Source organism: Phascolarctos cinereus, unplaced genomic scaffold (assembly GCF_003287225.1).
Source record: "Phascolarctos cinereus isolate Bilbo 61053 unplaced genomic scaffold, phaCin_HiC Scaffold_4;HRSCAF=312, whole genome shotgun sequence".
NCBI lineage: Eukaryota > Metazoa > Chordata > Mammalia > Diprotodontia > Phascolarctidae > Phascolarctos > Phascolarctos cinereus.
In genome coordinates this window covers 111,405,874-111,427,973 of record NW_027555847.1, presented here as the reverse complement: position 1 = coordinate 111,427,973, position 22,100 = coordinate 111,405,874, and the positions used below count along the sequence as shown (strand labels likewise).

At 36.6% G+C, this 22,100-nt stretch overlaps 1 protein-coding gene and 1 long non-coding RNA gene across 4 annotated transcripts in view; one reads left to right on the top strand and one right to left on the bottom strand.

Annotated features, from left to right (window-relative positions):
* The window catches only part of LURAP1L (leucine rich adaptor protein 1 like), a 58,587-nt gene extending 56,360 nt beyond the window's left edge, over positions 1-2,227 (top strand). The window contains exon 3 of the mRNA XM_020969769.2: positions 1,489-2,227. Within this exon, the coding sequence (XP_020825428.1) occupies positions 1,489-1,863 (375 nt within the window). The 3' untranslated portion in view covers positions 1,864-2,227. The remainder of the gene's footprint in view (positions 1-1,488) is intronic.
* Positions 2,228-10,305: 8,078 nt separating this feature from the next.
* On the bottom strand, positions 10,306-20,483 carry LOC110196464 (uncharacterized). 3 transcript variants are annotated; one of them, XR_002321226.2, is made up of 5 exons: positions 20,319-20,483; positions 19,147-19,320; positions 17,988-18,161; positions 11,624-11,786; positions 10,306-10,521 (listed from the first exon to the last, which is right to left on the bottom strand). It is a non-coding gene; the product is annotated as an uncharacterized LOC110196464 (long non-coding RNA). The 3 variants fall into 3 exon arrangements; XR_002321227.2 differs by lacking the exon at positions 19,147-19,320; XR_002321225.2 differs by lacking the exons at positions 17,988-18,161; positions 19,147-19,320.
* Positions 20,484-22,100: the final 1,617 nt, after the last annotated feature.

Genomic DNA, 22,100 nt, shown 5'->3' with positions numbered 1-22,100 from the left:
GAATGCAGATCAAAGCATACTATTTTCTCTTTCTTTTGTGGTTTTTTGTTTTTTCTTTCTTATGGTTTTTCCCTTTTGTTCTGATTCTTCTTTCACAACATGACTAATGTGGATATATGTTTAATATGATCATACATGTATAGCCTATATCAGATTGCATGCTGTGTTAGGGAGGGAGGAAGGTAGAGAGGGGTTAAAAATTTAGAACTCAACATCTTATAAAAGCAAGTGCCAAAAACTAAAACTTAATTAATTAATTTTTAAAAAATAAAATGTGTAACAGTGTTGTTGACCACATCTCTTGTAGATTCATGGGACTCTCAGACTAGGAGATTTTAGACTTTTATGCAGCAGTTATAATAGCTCTTCAATAATTCAAAGATCTGTAATTCTATCAATGAGCTTCTCCTGCTCATCCAGATTATAGCCCTTGATATTTAATAGAAGTTTTCAAAGGGTTGCTAGGGCTTAAAAATTCATCATCCTGTGGATCAGCCAGGTGATGCACCCTCCCTTCCCCTGCCCACACACACAAAAAACCCTGTCAGCAGCAGACCATTTCATTTCTTTAGAGTTATACCTTTTAATTTTCTAATGTGTTTGTACAACATTCTGTCTCATTCCTTATAGTTCCACATATATATATATATATATATATATATATATTTTTTTTTTTTGGGTGGGGGGTAGGGGCTAGGCAATGGGGTTAAATGACTTTCCCAGGGCCACACAGCTAGTAAGTGTTATATGTCTGAGCCTGGATTTGAACTCAGGTCCTCCTGAGTCCAGGGTCAGTATTCTATGTACTGTGCCACCTAGAGGCCCCCCCCATTATATATTTAATGATAACATGCATATATACAAGCCAAAATGGCATGTCTTTGAACAGCATGGAAACATAAGTCCATCACTAGCTCGTATTTGGTGCCTTTCAAGCTTTGTGGGACCAGCCAGAGCTTCCAGTCCACCATAAGAATGAGAATCTAATACTTTAAGCAGCCCAGGCTCACTTCCGTGCAAGGAAAAAGGAGCAGAGTAGTGAGCTAGTGATGGGGGACACTAGTGATAATTTAGATTTCTATAGCACTTTATGGCTTCAAAGCACTTTTATATACTGTTCCATTTAATTTCCATAGCAACAGTATAAAGTAGGTAGTGAAAATACAATAAATACCATTTTATAGTTAAGAAATTTTGGGACTTACAGAGATTAAGTGTCTTACCGAAGGTCACAGGATTGAGCTATAGAGTCAGAAGGTGAACCCTGTTCTCACTGGATTCCTCTTTCCTTACCATTGTTCCATGCTGCCTCTTTGATATCACTTCTAAGACACTGGGATCTTTTGTTTTTAAACATTCGCTATTTTTTTTTTAGTAGAGTCTAGTATGTAGAGATTCATACTACATGAAATGATACTAATTTATTTCAAGCTCTGAATATTTGGAAAATTCTAAAAGCAAATTCTGTTTCCTCCTTCCTCCATACAGGTTAACCTCCGAGCCACCGATGTCCGGCTCATGCGGCAGCTGCTAATCATCAATGAGAGCATCGAGTCCATCAAGTGGATGTTGGAAGAAAAGGGTACAATCACCAGCCGGGGCAGCAGCCTCAGTGGGAGCCTTTGCAGTTTACTGGAAAGCCAGAACACCTCCTTACAAGGAAGCTATAATAGCTTACAGGATGGCAGTGATGGATTGGATGGGATATCAGTGGGCAGTTATCTGGACACTTTGGCAGATGATGTCCCAGGTCACCAGACCCCCTCTGATTTGGACCAGTTCAGTGACACCTCCCTAATAGAAGACTCACAGTCTTTACACAAGCGTCCCAAACTTGATTCTGAGTACTGCCGTTTTGGCTAATGAGAAGAGCTTTCTCATGGGACTGGTGTGCAATTAACTTATATTTATCTTCTTTCTTTGCTGCTATTTTATTTTTGTGGCAAAAAATGCAAACTTTTCCAAGGAAAGCTTATCTTGAAGCCTCTTTACAACTCTTCACTTGCTCCTAACATTTCTTGTAAGGGTTGGTTTCTCCTTCTGCCCTTCTTAATTTCCATGCTTAATTTATTGCAGAGACTTTTCCCTCATAGTATAATGCCACAATCAAAGTGGGAAAAAAGAAAAAGCAATAAACATATTTTTTTTTCTGCTTTTAAAACACATGTGCAGGGATTACCGGTAAAACTTGTTGCCAAATTTAAAAATAAACCATGTTACAATACCAGCAATTTTGTACCTCATGTTCTTAAATGATTGTAAGTATTGTCATCTAGGTATCTGTGAGGTCTGGTGTGAATGATTTCTGTTGCTTTGTTTATTCTAAACTGGCCAAACATTTGATGGGAATTGTTAATTCTGGGCCCACTTTTCTCACTGTTTCCCCCTTGTATATATTGAACACTCTTTTTCTGCGTAGATGAAGTCATTTGGATATGGGAACTCTTCTCCTCTCCCTATCATCATATGAGATCATATGAAATCAGCCTCAGATTTGTGATATATCAACTCTTTTTTTAAGAGTTAGAAGCAGAACACGCAAGAAGTTTCAGCTGTGAATCATATGGAAAGGTTTTGGGGTCCTTAGGACGATGTAGTGAAGTAGATGGCAATCCATCTTCTATTTCACCTGTAAGTGGGGCAGGTAGGTGTTGGGCTTGGCATCAGAAAGACCTGAGTTCAGTTCTTCCTTCAGAGACTTAGTAGCAGGGGGTCCCAAGGAAAATCACTTAACCTTTGTGATGTGTTCCTCATCTTTAAAAAAGTGACAATAGTAGCACCTGCTTTTTAGGGTTGTTGTGGGGATCTAACTAGAGGAGTGTGTAATGCTTTGTAAACCTTAAAGCACAATGGAAATGTTAATTATCCATGTCATTTCTATGGATAAAATCATATTCATTTCAAGTGTGAACCAATTGGTATCATCACTTAATGTCTTGAACTTCTACATGTCAACACAGTATAGAGGCAGGGAGATTACCTTTTAGATGAGGAGAAATCAACATGAATAAAGACTTAAAGGCAGTCATGTTAAAGGGATATTAATAAGGCCTTGACTAGAATGGTTTTATGACCAGAATGGCCTCAAGAAAGGAGAGTTGGGAGGGAGTAGAAGGAGTTATTTACATGGTATAATTTGAGAGGCATTATGGGTTCTAAGTTTGTCTCATACAAGGCATGCCATAGCAATGGAAATTATTGGTAGCGTATTGACACTCTGGGTACTTTCTGGAAACTTGCATGGTGTAAAACATACATTTTCACTGGGTCAACATATTATGTTGCCTAGACCCTAACATATGATCAGATTAATTTTTTGGATTAAACCTATTAGTATCTATTATCACCTGGGAGAATACAGGGTCAATTACTGTTAGATGGCTAGGTTGCAATAGGGAAAAGGGGTAGAATATCTAGAAGAGCAATTCCGAAGAACATGTTAGGATTTCAGATACATTGACTTGGAAATGCTGCTTTGGGGGAAAAAGGGAGCCAAGTAAATTTTAGAACAAAATAGAGGAAATTAAACCTATATAAACCTATAGTCATTATTATATGATGTTTAAAAAGTTAAAGAGACATAATTATCATAGACAGAGTTGACCATTCTATTAATAATGTTAGCATATTATCAATAAAATGGGTCAGAGGGACTCTCCAATGCCAAAGACAAATCACAAAGGTGGGCTCACAGTTTATATGCCCTTGTAAGAGTGGGTCTTCCTGAGGATGGCAATCAACTCTGATTGGTTAACAATGAGAAAGAATTATTATTACAATAAGAGGTGGACCTATTCTAATGAGGGACTGGGACAATGCAACTTTGGTTATGTTATTTACTTCAAAATTGCCCAGCCTTGGACAGTCTGATCAAAGTATTTATCCCCTCCCATACCTGTGTAGAGCACAACGGGCTTCCCACCTGGGTGGGGCCTGAACAAGATTGAGAGGAAAGTTAATTCAGTCTCACTATCAGCCACGTCCTTCTGAGACTGAGCCTTGAAATGAGGACTTTAGACAAAAGGAGGAACTCTGCATCTCCTCAACTCATTGGTTATTAATAACCATTTCTCTCAATTTAAAAAATGTGCCACATAATCAGTATTTTGATGCATACTTTAATTGTAAACATTTCAAATGGAAGGGAAAAAAAGCATCACTAACATTTTAATTTGCCAACCTGAAGTACCACCAGAGGAGGGCAACTAGGATAATCAAGGATCTAGAGATCATGACATTGAAAGACAGGTTGAAAGAGTTGGGGATGTTTCACTTGGGAAAAAAAAAATACTTAGCAGGAACATGACAGGTGGGCAGCTAGGTGGTGAGTAGATAGAGTGCCAGGCCTGAAGTGCCTGGAAGACTCATCCTCCTGACTTCAAATCACCAACTGTGACACTGGACACTTCATTTAATTCTATTTGCCTCAATTTGGCATCCATAAAATGAGCTGGAGAAGGAAATGGCAAACCACTGTAGTATCTTTGTCAAGAAAACCACTGATAGCATCAACAAAGAGTCAGACACAACTGAAAAGACTGAACGACAACAACAACAATACATGATAGCTGTCTCCAAATACTCAAAGAGTGGAAGTTAGAAAGAGGCATGTTTCAGATTTCAAAAACAAAGCCAACAACTAGAACTGAAAAGGAATGCATTCCTTATTACTGAAGGGCTTCACAGTAAAGCTGGATTCTCAAGTGTCAGGGATCTTGAAGAAGGGATTCCTCTTCAGTCAGGCATTAGACTGGATGATTCTGAGCTCCCTTCTCACTAGGAATCTCTGACACTTGAATAAATTGAGTTCCCTAAGATTTTGATCCCAATCTGATGAATTACATAGAATCTCAGAGAGGGAAGAGGTCTTAGAGAATATCTAAACTCAATCTATATCTTAGCAAGAATCCCATCTACAAATATACCCAAATGATCAGTGAGCCATTACTTGAACATGTCAGATGGAAGGGGATCTACCACCTCTTAAGGCAGCCCAATGAAACTTTTACACAGCTCTCATTGTTTAGTTCTTCCACATATCAATCTTAAGTTTGATTTTTTTTCCCTTTGCAATTTATACTCATTTTCCCTGGAGCCAGGCTTCTCTTCTGTGGAAGGACAATTTAAATTCTTGAAGATAACTATTATGACCCCTTTAGATAGGACTGTATCTGTAATTTCATAGAGATAGAGAACTCTTGGGTGAGAAAACTCATTGTGTCAATGCAAGTCACCACCTTTCCTGCAACATATAATCTTAGAGAGGTACCTAGAGTACTGAGAGATTTCTTAACTTGCCCAGAATCCCACGGCCAATATATGTCAGAGGTAAGACCTGAACCCATTTTTTTTTTCTGGTTTTGAGGTCAGTTCTCTTTCGAACCAGCAACATATCTTCTCTATGGCCGGTCTGTGCAACAATGAGCTGGAGCCAACGTGAAGGCTTTGGAATTGAGAAATTTTCCAGATTTATTGGACACGATTTATTTTGCTTATTTATAGACTTAAGGAAGTGATTAAGAAAATGTTAACAATGAAGGTTAAAATTAAAAGTACTTAACATATCCTTTTTTTTTCCTTTTTGGGCAGCCGGGTTCTTAAACATTTATCGGTACACCCCTATTTCTAAATCTTTTCATGTCAATTTAATTCAACAACGACAATCTCCAGTCTAACAGTAATTTTATATACCCTGATTGTGCCATCCAGCATGTTAACTATACCTAGCAGCTTTGTATCATCTGCAAATTTGGAAGGCATACGATATGTATGTTTTTATCCAAGTCAGTGATAAAAATGTTAGATAGTATAGGGCTATACACAGATTTCTGGAGCACTTCCCAGGAGACCATCTTCCAAGCTCACATTGAACCAAAAAAGACTAAACTAAGCCACTTAACAAATTCTGAATCTACCTAATTATACATTATTTAGCCAACACCTCTCTCTCTGTTTAACGTGAGAATAGCATCAGAAATCGCAGAACCAGCTGATCTGGATTTCAGTAGTGAATCCAATGCCTACTAAGTGCATGATGAGGCACTTAACCTCTCTAAGCCTAGGTTCTCTCATTAGTAAAAGGACTGGATTTGACAAGATGTCCTCTGAGGCCCCTTCTGGCTGGAACTCCATGAATACTATGTTCTGCGTTCTCGTTGCATTTCAGTGGTACCTATTAGAAAAAATGCATTCGCTCAAATTAAATTCCCTAGTTCATCTTCTTTACTACCCAAATTTTGTGAAGATTTACATTTTATTTCCAGCACCTTTCGCATATTTTTATCTTGGGAATTTCTTGATGTTTCTACTACTCTTCCTACATTGTAGCTGCTCACTATGGTATGGAGCATGGTAGATATAAATTGACATTTTTCCTCCCTCCTCTTTACTTTTCAGTTTTTCTTTCCTTTCCCTTCCACCAATCTCCTGGTGCTGACCGTATCTTCCACCCACTTTGGTGTGAAAGGGGGTTTAGGAAGGAAGGAAAGAAGGAAAGAAACATTTAAGTGCCTACTATGTGCCAGGCATCTTGCTAAGCACTTTACAAATATTATCTCATTTGATTCTCACTATAACCCTCTGAGGAAAGTAGTATTATTATCTCTGTTACAGTAGAGAAAACTGAGGCAGACAGAGATTAGTGACTTGTCCAGGGTCACACAGCTACTACATGTCTGAAGCTAGACTTGAAAACTCATGTCTTCTTGACTCCAGGCCTAATGTGCTATTCATTGTGCCACCTAGCTACCTCCAGGCAGCTGAGATGAATAGGAGTAGAGAAGAGTGGGAGGTGAAGGAGATGGGCAGAGTGTTTTAGAAGAGTCCCCTACTACTCCCCCTGACTCCAAGCATTGTGTGTATGTGTCTATTTCCTTAAAACCTTCAATTAAGGATGAGGAAAACTTAAAAAGAGTTGCTACTCACTACACATTTCTCAGTTCCCTCTTTTTATAATTTCAAATTCTTTCCAGGTCCTCATTGGTAAATGACAATGTGAGTCAGATACCTGGAGTCATATGTAAACTTCTAATGTTTTAATGGTTGATTTTACTGAGGGGATAGGAAGCAGTTAAACGACATTAATTAAACCAATGTTATTCATTGGTCACAAGAGAATATATGCATAAGCTCCTAGCTTTCAGTCCTAAAGAATCCTCATTACTAATCTCTGACCTGGGGCCCTTGATATTTGATCTCTGTCATCACTTCAAGGAAAACGGGTAAAAGTTAAAGGAAAAGTTTCCTTCAAGTTGATCTACTCAAACTGCACTATGCTGTCCTGGGGAAACTGGAATTTTCCTTAACCTTAACTTTACTCTTAACCTAGCTATTTTCTAAGAATATGTGTGTGTGTGTGTGTGTGTGTGTGTGTTTTAATGGTTCTATTTTCCACAGAGACAGAGAGAATCAGGAAGACAGAGTGAAGGGAAAAAGTGAAATGTGGTCCTTCTGAGATGTTTTAGCTATTTGGGAGAGCCCAGGTGACCATTTAAGACATCTGCAAAATATTGGGAGAGGATCTGGACTCTGGTCTCACATTCTTCAACTGCCAAGGGTATAAGAACATTGAGTGTTGTTTCAGAAAGCAGCCTCAAACCTCACCCAGGCAGGGAAGCTGCCCTTTCATCCATAAGATCTTTTCCCCAATTCTATTGTTCAAAAGCACTTGATAACATTCCCTATTCTCTCCTCCTTTACTCTTGTGTCTTCACCAAGACCTGCTCCTTTACTTGTGCCCTTGATCTCAATTCTGTTTTTGTGATCTTGAATCTATCCATATCTAATAGCTTCTTTGATGCTTCCTGACATACCCTGCTCCCTTAGTCTTAAAAAAAACCCTTCACTTGACTCTAGTTTCTTCTCAAGTTTCACCCTAAATATCTCCTCCTTTTCATAGCCAAACTCCTAGAAAAAGCCATCCCACTTGTCACCACCTTTTCCTCTTCTCCCAAGCATCTTTCAATGTCCTAACCATTCCTATGCCCTGTCAACATTCAACTAAAACTCCTGTCTGGATTATTATCACTGATGTTCCAGGGAATTTAAGTTCTTTGAAGGCATGGCCTTTTGTTCCCCCGGTCTTTTTATGCACAGTGCCTGGCATATAGTAGGTCCTTAACAAATGGTAGGTTGCTTATTCTTGTTGTTTAGCTGTAAAGATCAAGGGACTTCCATAGGATTGGGGTATGAACTTCATATTCTTTGCACCCTTAATGGGCCTCACAAAGCAAGTGTTAAAGTGTTTCTTTTACACCAACATGATTGTTTGTATCTGTTATGTACCTGGGATAAATGAAGAAAAATATAAAAGGTTCATTCTATATCCTGTCCCTTACAAGCCATCCCTCAAGTGTCGTATGGATTATAAATAAGATTTTTTTTGAGTAGTGCATTTTGCCTTCCTTAACTTTATTCAGTCACTTAAGGAGCTTGAGAATAAAATCACTGCAACCATTTTGAGTCAAATGACATAGATTCAAATCCTGGCTCTACTAGTTATTTCCTATAAGGCTTTGGTAAAATCACCTAACTTCTTGAGGACTCAGTTTTCTTATCTGTAAAATGAGAGGGTTGGACCACATCACTTCCAGGATGTCTTCCAACTCTAACTCAATGTAAGGACTATCTGTTTCTGGGCTCATTATGATACTATGATTGTATACCTTCATGTCACGAACTTAGAAGTTCTCAAGTCTGGAAACTTAGCTAATGCCATAATTGTATTATATACCTTGTACTGGCCTGGTGACACTCCTAAGAAAACCAAAACAGGTGGTCTACTACTTAGCTTTCTTCTAACACTTCCTTCTTAGAATTTTGAGCTTGAAGGAGAACAAATTATAGTGTTCAAAACCTCCTGAAAGAAAACTTGGTTATTTTCATTTCTGCCAAATAATCCCTTTTGACCATTTCCTTTATTGCATGTGTACCCCTGGTGGCATAGTCAAATGGATGATTCATTTTAATGTGATTGTCTTTTGATTATTATGACTTGGAAAGTCATCAAAATCTCCCTACAGTCAAGATGATCATTATGAGGTAGATGTTATTAACAAACATTCATTGAAACAGGAAGCTTTTCACAAACAGTGTTCTTTTTTCCTTTTTTTAATCCATCTTCAAAAACTTCTGGGTCATAAACATGTAATTAGCAAATGACAGATGAAGAAAGGAAAACATCTGACACAATCCTCAGATTTTCCAAGGCATTTTACTAAAATACATTGCATTGCTTAGATGGGAGGTGTCAAAAAAAATGGCCTACAATATTCCTGAGTGCTGCCTGCACCAGATTAAAATGTGATTGGGAAATATTTCACAAAGTAAATAAAAATATAATAAAACATAAATAACATTACATTTTTAAATTAAATCAATCTATGGCCTACAGGCATCTTCGTGTTCATATTAGTGGCCCCTGTTTCCATTTGAATTTGACACCACTGACTTAGATCATAAAAATGAGCTTCTCTTGAATTGTTTCAGAATCATCTCCATAGTTTATTTTACACATAGGAAGTATAATAAGAACCTTTGACTGAATTTATAAAATGAATTCTCAGAATTAATAAAATATAATTCAGGGTTAGGAAAAAAAGACAATTTAAATCAGATCCTAAAATTAAGTTGCATGTCATTTCCATACTTATTGCTAAAAGAATAATTTAGAACACATGAAAGGTAAAATGGTGGGTAAAAAAAATTAAATATTTGTCACTGGACTCTTTTTCCAAAATTTTATTTGTTCTAATTTCCAAAGTGATGAATTCAATAAGTTGAGAGTCAAGCCCTTGATTATGACCAGATATCAAATACTGAATAGTATAGCTGGCACATTAAATTCAGCCAATTTTATTCTGCTATGTATCAGTCAGTCAGTCAATAAGCTGAAACAATATCATTGTACAATGATGCCAAGGAATAATCTCAGGTACAGTAGCATAGTTATTTCATTTCCCTCTTTTTTAACTTTAAAGGTATCTTTTATCTTTTAGTATTTAAAGAAAAAAATATGGAAACATCTGTTATTTCTTCAGCTTTAAAAGATCTTTGGGAGCTAGAGCTAACATGCCCAAATACTTGCAAAGATCTCTAATTTGGTTAGGTTTGTTTTGTGTAATTTTCAAAATATTGTAAATCGTGAACAGTGTAGTATACTGAAATATAAGAAAATACATCAAGAGAGTATTAAAAAAATAGTCACTTTAATACTTACTGTTTACCACTGTTGGCTTGCTTTGATCAGTCTAATGAATGATATACTGGACTTTTAAGCTTATTCTAAATAACTAAGCAAACTTAAGCAAAATAAGTTAATTTTTTTTTTACTTCTAGTCAAAACAGCAGAATGAGAGTTCACATGGAAACCAGGAAATACCCCCCCACACACACACACACACATTTTTAAAAATCATAAATATCAAAGACAGAAAACAGTCATTATCCTATAGAGTTCAAGGATCTGTGATTTTGCCAGTATGGGAACTCCATTCACCACAGCTCACAATCCATTGATAGTTCCTGGGTGTGAAAAAAAAAAAGGTAAAAAAGTTAAAAGGAAATTGTGAAAAAAAGACATTTAGAATATATGTATAAAAACTCAAAAATTTAGTGAAAACCAATATAACTATACTTATTACTGCTGAAAAAGATGGAAAGTGGATACAAAAGAGGAGGTGAGTACTGGGGGAAGTCCAGAAAATTGTTCAGCTGTTGAAAGAACTGGAAATTGTTCAGATGAAAAATGACATCTAGAAAACTAAGTCAAGATGCAGAAACTTCAGGATTATTGACATCCTACAAATTTTAGAATGGAAAAGAAAGAAAGAAAGAATTCAATAAAAAAAAAAGAAAAAAAAATTTTTGACTAGACATTCCATTTGTGGAATGTGTGCAAAATTGATTACCTGCTAGATCACAGAAAATATAGATAAATTTAGAAAAGGGGAAATTGTACACACTACATATATGGATCATAGTGCAGTCAAGTTAGTAATAAATATTGATAATCTGAATAAAAGTTGTAGGTCCACATGAATGATTTTTAAAATTTCCTAAAAGTTGGGATGGAAGATTAAAACAAAAGTACCATATAATATAAAAAGTAACTTATAATATGAAAACAAAGGGAGCTCATAAAAGAATGCAGATAATATATATCAATAAAAATATAACACATCAAAGTCTATGAGATACTGCAAAAAATCATTGGATTTAAATTTATAGTACTGAATGCTTCTATCTGTAAGAAACAAAGAGAAATAGTGAGCTAAGGCTATACTTTTAAAAACTTAGAAAAAGAAAAAGGCAATATACCAACAAAAAGAGAAATAAAAAAATACATATAGACATTCATTAGACTAAAAATAATAATTCACTAGGATTAGATGAATCTATAAACGAATTCTGCCAAATTTTTAAAGAACAAATAATTCCTATACTATATAAATTGTGTTTAACCATAAAAACAGGAGGCTACCTCCTAGGTAGCCTCTAGGAAACAGATATTATCCTGACCCCTGAAATGGACAAAAATAAATCCATCAAAATGGCAACATCATTAATGCTTATTGGTTCATGATATTAAATAAAACATTAACAAATAAAAGAGTAGCTTACATACATGCATGTTCAACTGTATGTATGCTATAGAAGAAGGCAGAATTTCATAGTAGATTGATTGCTGGATTTATAGTCTGGAAGACCTGAGTGCAAAATAATTTCTCTGACAGTATCTCTGTGGCCATGAGCGAGTCATTTAATATCTCTGATACTCAGCCAAGTTTCTTGAAAAAGAAAGAAAAATAAAAGCCTTGTAACATATATGCATAATAAATTCTTACACTGTAAATGTCCAAAAAATGTCTCCATCTGCAACCTCAGTACAACAATCTCTGTCAGGAAATGGATTACATACCTCATCATAAGTCCTCTGAAATCATGTATAATCATTGTATTTATAAGAATTTTTAAGTCTTTGCAAATTATTAGTCTTTAGAATGTTGTTGTAATTGTGTAAATTGTTCTGGTTCTGCTCACTTCACTCTGCATCACTTCATACAAGTCTTCCAAGATTTCTCTGAAACTGTCATTTTCATCATTTCTTATAGCACATTAGTATTCAAATTCAAACACCGTAATCCTTCAACACTCATCTCAAATCCCACCTTCCACAAAAGGCCTTTTCTAGCCCTCCCCCTTCTCCATCCCCATGCTAGCAGTGTCTCTCTGAGATTATATGCCATTCATTTACCTCAAAATTTATCTCAAATGTACATAATTATTTGCATGTCCTGTACCCCCCCACCACTAAAATGTGAACTTCTAGAAGGTAGGGACTATTTTTTTTTGTCTTTCTTTTTATCCCCTGTGCTTGTTACTTGGTATATAGTGGACATTTAATAAATGTTTGTTGATGATACTGCATAATCACATGTCATCACCAGAAGAAATTTCATGACAAATTTCAGAATGGATTTTAATCAGGGTGAAACCTGGGCTTATTGAATATACTTTACAATTTCCAAATTCAGTCTAGCCTCCTCTCTTTCTTTTATTCAATTCTGGGCCCATTTCATTATCCAACTGTAGTGTCTGTGGAAGATATGCACACTTTGGGTTAGCTATTTGTAAGGTTTGTTAAACTACAAATCATAGTTTGGACAGAAGTCAATCTTCATTCTCTGGGAATTTCCTGTGGCATTATTTGGTCTTAAATCTTTCAAGTAATTGTGAACCTCCTTTCAGAGATCCTTCTATTTTCTGCGGCATCATGAAAGTAACACAATGTCATCTGTAAAAAAAAAGGGGGAGGGGCGGAGCCAAGATGGCACAGTGAAGGCAGTGACTTGCGTGAGCTCTCCTCCAAACCTCTCCAAATAGTCATAAAAAAATGGTTCTAAACAAATTCTGAAGCAGCAGAACCCACAAAAAACCAGAGTGAAACAAATTTCCAGCCCAAGACAACCTGGATGATTGATCAGAAAGGTGTATCACCCCAGGCCGGGAGCGCAGCGCAGCATGGGCGCACAGGCCACAGCGAACCTGGAGCAGGCCTCAGAGGACTGAATCTCTGGCAGCTGTGGAGGTTTCCAGACTCCTCAATCCACCAATGCCAAAGACAAATTAGAAGGTCAGTGGGAAAAGTCTGTTTCTGTCGGTGCTGAGAAAGGAAGGGGGTTCAGCTCCATTCCCCAAGAGCGGGCCCTGGGGGGGGGGCAGCTGCTTCCTGAGCTTCCGGCCCACAGACTGAGGGGGAATCCAGTGGCTGATCAGAGAGGGACTGCAGGGATCTCTTTGCCAGTGCTGAGGCAGGAATCTCTTGCTTTGCCTGTGTGGATCTGGGTCACAGTTCTGGGCGGTGCTGGGGTGAGGAGGAGCTGGCTGGTGGAGCTTGTAGTGGCTGTGAGAGGAACCCCTCCTCACAGTTACAGGACAGAAAGGTACTTGTGTCACAGGCCAGGAAAGGAGTAAACACCTCGCCCCTTATCATACCACCTTGGAAGAACTGAAAATTTACAGGTCCCTACAAGTATCTCTGAAAACAGCTACACAAACCCCTGAAGCTTGGGACAGTACATTCTCCACATTGGAAGCAGACTCTTACCTTAACAAAGAGTTTAAAACTCAAGTAATTGGCGGATCATGAGCAAGCAGCGCAAAAAGAGTCAGACTATATTATCTTACTTTGGTGAAAAAGAAGATCAAAATATACAACCAGAAGAAGACAACAAACTCAAAGCTCCTACATCCAAAGCCTCCAAGAAAAATATGAATCAGTCCCAGGCCTTGGAAGAGCTCAAAAGGGATTTTGAGAAGCAAGTAAGGGAAGTAGAGGAAAAACTGAGAGTGATGCAAGAAAATCATGAAAAACAAGTCAACAGCTTGCTAAAGGAGACCCAAAAAATACTGAAGAAAATAACACCTTAAAAAATAGCCTAACCCAAATGGCAAAAGAGGTCCAAAAAGCCAATGAGGAGAAAATGCCCTAAAAAGAAAATTGGCCAAATGGAAAAGGAAGTCCAAAAGATTACTGAAGAAAATACTTCCTTAGAATAGAGCAATTGGAAGATAGTGACTTTATGAGAAATCATGACACAGTAGAACAAATCCAAAAGAATGAAAAATTAGAAAACAATGTGAAATATCTCATTGGAAAAACAACTGACCTGGAAAATAGATCCAGGAGAGAGAATTTAAAAATTATTGGACTATCTGAAAGCCATGATCAAAAAAAGAGCCTAGACATCATCTTTCAAGAAATTATCAAGGAAAACTGCCCTGATATATTAGAACCAGAGGGCAAAATAGAAATTGAAAGAATCCAGAGATCTCCTCCTGAAAGAGATCCCCAAAGGAAAACTCCTAGGGATATTATAGCCAAATTCCAGAGTTCCCAGGTCAAGGAGAAAATATTACAAGCTGCCAGAAGGAAGCAGTTCAAGTACTGTGGAAACACAATCAGGATAACACAAGATTTAGCAGCTTCTACATTAAAGGACCAGGGCATGGAATATAATATTCCGGAGGGCAAAGGAGATAGGATTACAACCAAGAATCACCTACCCAGCAAAACTGAGTATAATCCTTCAGGGGAAAAAATGGTCATTCAGTGAAATAGAGCACTTTCAAGCATTCTTGATGAAAAGACCAGAGCTGAATAGAAAATTTGACTTTCAAATACAGGTCTCAAGTGGAACATGAAGAGGTAAACAGGAAAGAGAAATCATAAGAGACTTATTAAGATTGAACTGTTTACATTCCTGCATGGAAAGATGATATTTATAACTCATGAGACCTTTGTCAGTATTAGGGTAGTTGGAGGAAAAAAATTATGTATGTATATGTAGATAGATAGATAGAGGGCACAGGGTGAGTTGAAGATTAAGGGGTCATATCTGGAGAATAAAATTAAGGGATGAGAGAGGATTATACTCAGAGAAGAAGAAAGGGAGAGGTAGAATGGGGTAAATTATCTCAAAAAAATAGAAAAGAAAAGTCTCTTACAGTGGAGGGGAAACGGGGAAGGTGAGAGGGAATGAGGGAATCTTATTCTCATAGGATTTGGCTTAAAGAGGGAATAACATACACATTCAATTGGGTACGGAAATCTGTCTTACCCTACAGGAAAATAGGGGGAGAAGGGGACAAGAGAGCAGGGGATGATAGAGAGGGCAGATTGGGAAAGGGGTAATCAGAAGTAAATACTTCTGAGTAGGGACAGGGTCAAAAGAAAGAATAGAACAATTGGGAGGGCAGGATAGGATTAAGGGAAATAGAGTTAGTTTTTCACAACATGTCTACTATGGACGTGTTTTGCATAACTGCACATGTACAACCTATATTGAGTTGCTTGCCTTTTCAATGAGGGTGGGTAGGGAGGGAGGAAGAGAGAAAATTTGAAACCTAAAGTTTTAAAAACATATGTTTAAAAAAAATGTAAAAAATAAAATATAAAGAGAAAAAAAAATCTGGAGGACATCACCACCTATCAGAAGTCTCTCCTCTATTTAGACGTTGAATTGGACATCCCTTTTTTTGGTGAACATACATATTCCTTCCCTTGATGTTAATAATTAGATTAATGAACAAAAGGTCTTCTTGTCATTGTGTTTTCCAAGGAAGTTTTTACGATATTTATATATGCATGGGAAGCACCTTGTTGAAGGAGGCTCTCTAAGGCTGCCTTTTACTTAACCAAAACATCTATTTTTTAATGGTCAACAAATAATCAAAGGTTTGTTTTTTGTACTTCTCATTCCACTAATTGACCATAAAGCCATGAAAGTCATCCTATTCCCTTCTCATGCTTTCATTTGCAATGGCTTTATTAGACATGTAAAATATCTTCGTCAACATTATGCAAAGATGTGAAAATGAGCATATTTTCATTAGCTTCACTACTTATTAACTAAAATCATCTTGATCATCTTTTCCCAGCAGTAAAGATGTCTGTGACTTTTTTTCCCCAATCATTAAGTATCTTCCCTTCTTTTCAGGTATGTTATGAATCAATTCCTCAACATTCTCAAAATCATGTTATCCTCACAGGCCTCTTATTTGTATGCTCAGACTGGCTCAGCTGCTCTTCTGATCTTTGATTTCTTTAGTGCCTCTATTTCCTCACTTAGTACTTTGAGAGCTATAAGGTTAGAATTCTATGTGGCTCATTGGTTGAGAAAAGAGTTTGTTGTAGATATCTTGACAGATCTGTCCTTTTTGTGTCTGTTGCATTACTTCAAGTTTCACCTTTAAATTCTCTCACAATGATTGTGTTTATTTGGCTATAACACAAAGCTTTCTATAACCTCCTATACTCTATTTCTTAATGGTTTATGGAAGATACATATTATCTTATTTTTATTCCTTCTAGTTAGGTGTTGATTGTGAACTTTGCTCTAACAAGTCATGGTTTGAGTGTACACAGACAGTGCGTTTGAAAGTAGTTCCCACATTGGTCATTTCCCATATGTTAAGATTCATTTTCATTTTTTTAATTATGTCATTCTGTTATTTCCATGATTAGTACCTTCCAACTCTCTTCTAGAAGAAAGCATTCAAAATATATAATATATAAAACTATGAGGCATCTCAGCTGTCTACAAGCTTTTTTGCCTCTCATTTCTGAATACAAACCATAGTTCTCACTATCTTCCTCACAATCCATTTTTACACTGCAGTCACTGAGTATTAGAATATACACTGATTTCACTTGGAGGTTCTTATCAGCGTCCTCAGATTTCTTCAACCTCCTTGTCCTATCACTACATAAACTGCATGAGATTCTATTGACTCATGTTCGTTGTTAGTATTTCAGTATAACAGGAGCAAGTGTCCCATGAAATATTTCTTCTTGTCTTTGGATAGATGATAAAAGCCAGTCCACTAATCCTTTATTTGCTTCTCCAAAGAGATCCTCTAAATCATCCTGCCATTTAGCAAAATTGGAATCCTGGTATTTTGTTTTTTGTTTTTTGGTTTTTTTACAGTTGACACTGCCAGTGTTGATGCCAGGTATATTACAACTTGTTGGTCATTGTAATACAATCTCCTACCCAGAATACCTATACTTAAAGTTTATTGATAGTGTTAAAAACTCTATGAGTTTCAACAGCCTCTGCTTCCTTGTCTAATATTATCCCACTGAAAGCCAATTTGTATTTTTCCTTATTTCATAAGTGGCCATAGCCATATAATGGATCAGTTTCTGTTCAGCCTTCTGTTAATGAGCTTCTTCATAATGATCTAGCTTGGTTCTTGGAAAGGAGATGGACTATTACAGGACTAGATTGAGATCTTCTATTTATAGTAGGACTTGTCAGAGATCATTTCCCACTGACTTAGTCTTTTTTAAAATTTTATTTATTTTATTCTGAACTTAAGAAATAAAACAAGCATTTCAATAACAGTAGAATAGAAAAAAAAAGATGATTGCACATGGAACTGCAAATAAATTATGTACAACTAACTATTCCTTTTGTGTGTGTGTGTGTTTTTTTTTTTTTTGGTGAGGCAATCAGGGTTAAGTAACTTCCCCAGGGTCACAGAGCTAATAAGTGTCAAGTGTCTGAGGCCAGATTTGAACTCAGGTCGTCCTGACTCCAAGGCCAGAGCTCTATCTACTGCACCACCTAGATGCTTCACTATTCCTTTTAAATATATAATAAAATTACTAAGTAAATTTCTTTTTTTCCCTTTTTTTCTTCCCTGCCCATCACCTCTATACCATTCTGAGGCACTAGAAAGGGATTTCTCTGGACCGAAGTCAATTTCACTTGTTCTTCACATCTTTTTTTTCCCTACTGCCATTTCTATTTCCTTACTCAAGAAATTAGGAATTACGACATTAAAATTAAAATACAGTGACTCTACTGTCATTGTCGGAACTAGAGATTACAATTTAGAATTTAAATGCCACCAACTGGAACTACGTGAGGTCTTGATAGGCCAATTTTGGCCTTATCTTTCAGATCCAATCCTCTACTGACCTTATTGGCTGTCTCCATGCTGTAACCCTGAGTGAACCCTCTCCCTTTTGCAGCTCTTCTTTCTGTATAGTCTCCTCTCATCAGAATGTAAGTTCCTTGAGGACAAGGACTGTCTTGCTTGATTGTTTTGGTTCTTCCCTGCCAGTGCTTGGCATAGTACCTAGGACATAGTACCTAGGACATAGTAAGTGCTTAATAAATGCTCTATCAATTTATCTATGTAGAAACTCATTGGCAAAATCTTACTGAGGAAGATGGTGGAAGATTGCAAGCGTTGCTGCCTTAGAAAATAGCAAGTATAAATGGAAGGGGGAAATAAATTTTTTCATGAATTTTGACTAAGCTGGGTCAGACCAAAAGAATTAAAGATGGAATTATAAAGAGTACAATAAGTAGCTGAAAAATGAAAAAGAAGTTATGTAAAAATTTTTATAACTATTTTTTCCCCTCATTTGATAATTCAACTCAATTTTGGAGAAAAGGAAAATGTGTATTAACCAAACAAATGGAACACCTTAGTAAACAAAATCAGTGGGTTTGATCATATGTAGAATTGGATTTTGTTGAACAAAAGAATCATTATCCCTTAAATAAAAATGAGTGAAGAAAATATTTGCAAATATATTAATGAGATAAAGGCCTGACATGAAAAGCTTATAAAAGCAATTTACAACCTCCACTAGAAAATGATCAAAATATATAAGCAGATTTTTTAAATTGTTTGGCAGAACAATAGGTAACTAATCAAATGAGTAAAGATACAGTAAAAAAGGATCAACAGCAAAGCAGAATCAGCAGAATAAGTCAGAAAGCATACACATTGTCTGCAAATATATGTATCTTATATTACACATAAAATAAATGCATGCATATTCAGTGAAACTGGTGTCTGATTTCATTGGTATAGGGAATTCGTGAGTGAGGAAACCCTATCTGTGCCATTTGGTACCTTCTCTCTTAGAGAACCGCCCAAAGTGCCAAGAGGTTGAATGATTTGCTTGGGTTCACACAGCCAGTAAAGATCAGAAGTGGGTCTTAAACCTAGACTCATGGCCAGCTCTCTTTGCGCTATTCCATGACTCTTCTTTGGTAATAAATGTATGATGGTCACCTTGGGCTCCCTGGAAACTTGCTGTGTCATCCAACTTGCCCTTCTTACCTTCTTTAAGGTCTGTTTCATCAATATTTTAATTCAGGATGAATTTTGAAGCTTTATGCTCTTCTTTCCCCGTAATCTACTAAGTGCAGCTTCTGTATGCATCAATCCTTCCCACAGAGACTTGGGAAAAATAGTCAGTTCTCTCTTAAGTTGTCTCAGTTCCCTGCAATTCTCCTTGAAGCAGATGAATGGGGTTATTTAATTTCTTGAGTGTACACAGACAGCAGATTTGAAAATAATTCACACATTGGTCATTTTCCATCTGTTAAGAGTCATTTTCATTCTATTTAGTGGAGTTTGAGGAGACAAACAGTCCTCCAGTATTTCTGGACAAGTGAAACAAATATCTTTGACTTCAGTATATATGACCTCATATAATTTAGTTAATCCCATTTGTTTTTTGCTTTGATTGTTTGTCAGTATTTGGAGCTGTCATTTCATTGGTACAGGGAGCACTCAGGTGAGGAAACTCCTTCTATCAATACAGGTTGGCACCTTCTCTACAATATATAGTCTTAGTTGCCCAGAGCATTGAGAGCTTAACTCAGATATAATAGTTGAACCCATGTCTTTCAGACTTTTAGGCCAGGTATATGTTCCCTAATCCATGTTGTCTCTTATATTCAATTGGAATGTTACATTTATAATTAATGTTTTTGAAAAGGTGATCTTTATACATAAAACTACAAGAACAAAAAGAATAAAAACTAAAAAACACCACCACCAACAAAAAATATCATGGAATCTCATAATATCCATATTACTTCTCTACCTTGGACACACTTGATTTGTGAGATATGATCAAGAAGGTCCCTTAAAATGTTGGGGAAAGATGTAAAAGGTCATTTCTGGGAAGTGTACTTCAACAAATATATCATTTTAGTAAATTTGGCTTATAATCTTCTGTTGTATCTATTCCCATGATGGCCACAGAGCTCATCTCTGGTTTCCATTTCTCTCCCTGTTGTCTGTCCCTCCTTCCCCATTCAGTTTGCTTCCTAGACCTGCATTCCATCCTGTTGAATATTTTTCTTTGAGCCTGGACACATTTTTCTACTGAATAATCACAGGAGTTTCATTGGGCTATAGTTCTCTATAGTGAACATTCAGAACTTTTCCAAAACTAAGATTTAGATTACTATTTAGTAGAAAAAATAATGAGGACTACACACCGTTTTCCTGGGACTTTGATCCCTATAATTGTTCATCCATGGGATCCACAGGCTATGACTCTCCAGAGCTGCTCTTCTGTACTCCTCAGATTGACTGCACTTTTGTAAACACTGAAAGGAGGTAGTTTTGGCCTGTCCTTCTGGCAGGACAACAACTAGGCTTTGGTTCCCAGGCAAGGCTAATCTCTTAACATGTATGATAAAGCATTGCCTTTAGAAAGGCCAGTCAAGGACATGATCCCTGATTACTAAATATCCCCAGTTGCTCTGTTAGGTAATGTTAACTCTTTTGCCATCAACATTTTCTCTCTTTGGAATGAATGCAATTCCATCTTCAGTTGTATGTTGTGTATAAAACATTGTTGCTTTAAATTATGAATGACATTCAGTTAAAAATATGCTCACATTCTTAATGATGATGCTAAATTGCACTTTCAGGAGCATAGATATTTAATTCAGGTTTTTTCTTTTCAAATTCCCCTTGCATTAACAATAATTCATATGACTGGGGTTGGAAAGAGGGTGATGGGTGGCAAAAAAAGAACCCAACAACTAAACACTCTATTAGTTTGGTTTCTTCTGATCGAAAAATGCCTTATGTTGTGAATAGAAATTCTCTACTTATTTCTCAGTGATAACAAAAGTATTACCAATACTTGGTTTTGCTGGTTCTTACTTTTATTGTAAACATATCCTTGCTGAAGCTAGAGAAAAGAATTAAAATATTTGTGAAACATTTGACAAACCAGACATTGATAACCAAAAATTGATAAGCATTATGGCTTACAAGGCTTTCACATGTTACATCATGTGATTTTCACAACCACCATATGAGGAAGGCACTACAGGCAATATTACTCCATTTTCAAGGTGAGGAAATTGAAGGGAAGTAAAAAGGGAGAGAAAAAGGAAAGGAGAAAGAGAAAGAATAACAGGGCAGAATAACAACTGACATTTACACAGTGTTTCAAGGTTTGCACAGCATGTTATACATGTAACCTCATTACAATCTGACAATCATATGAATCAAGTTTGACAGGCATTATTATCCCCACTTTCCAGATGAAGAAGTTGGGGGTGAAACAGAATGGGTGACTTGCCCAATGCTCTTGGCACCTAAGACTATATATTGTAGAGAAGATGCTAACCTTCATTGCCTCACAAGCTAGTCTGAGATGAGGTAAGAACTGAGACTGTCCTGATCCCAAGTCCAGTGCTCTCTCAGGACTGAGGGAGGAAGTGAGGAAAAGGAGACTTTAGGAGAACATTGCAACAAGAATTACCTCAAAGACTGATTTCTGTCAGAGCAGAATGAAGTTTACCTTTTATTATATTTTATTTGTTTTCATTCAAATGATCTGGATAGTTTCTTAATTTTTTTTTGTTTTTCTCAGTGAAAAATTCTGAAAAATCGAAATTCAAATGTTCACATCCCTACTAAATGTTGGCCCAATTTTTATTTCAAATAATCTCCATTCTGTCTAAAAGGATGATTATATACACTATTCTTGGCCAAAATGACTTGTTAGGCCAGACCTGTTTGAAATTGAGATAGTACTCATTTACCTATATATGCTGGTATTGGTGAAATATAAATATTGTCTAAAAATTACATTTGGCTAGTGATTCGGTACCCATGCTCTGGGACCATTAGTTACTGAAGGACGAGGCATTTTAAAGCCTGCGTTATTTCAGGTTTTGCTAATAAGTAATCACATTGCAATAAGGAAACAAAATCATTTTTTGTGCTTGTGGGTTATTCTCAAAGCAATCTCATGCAAT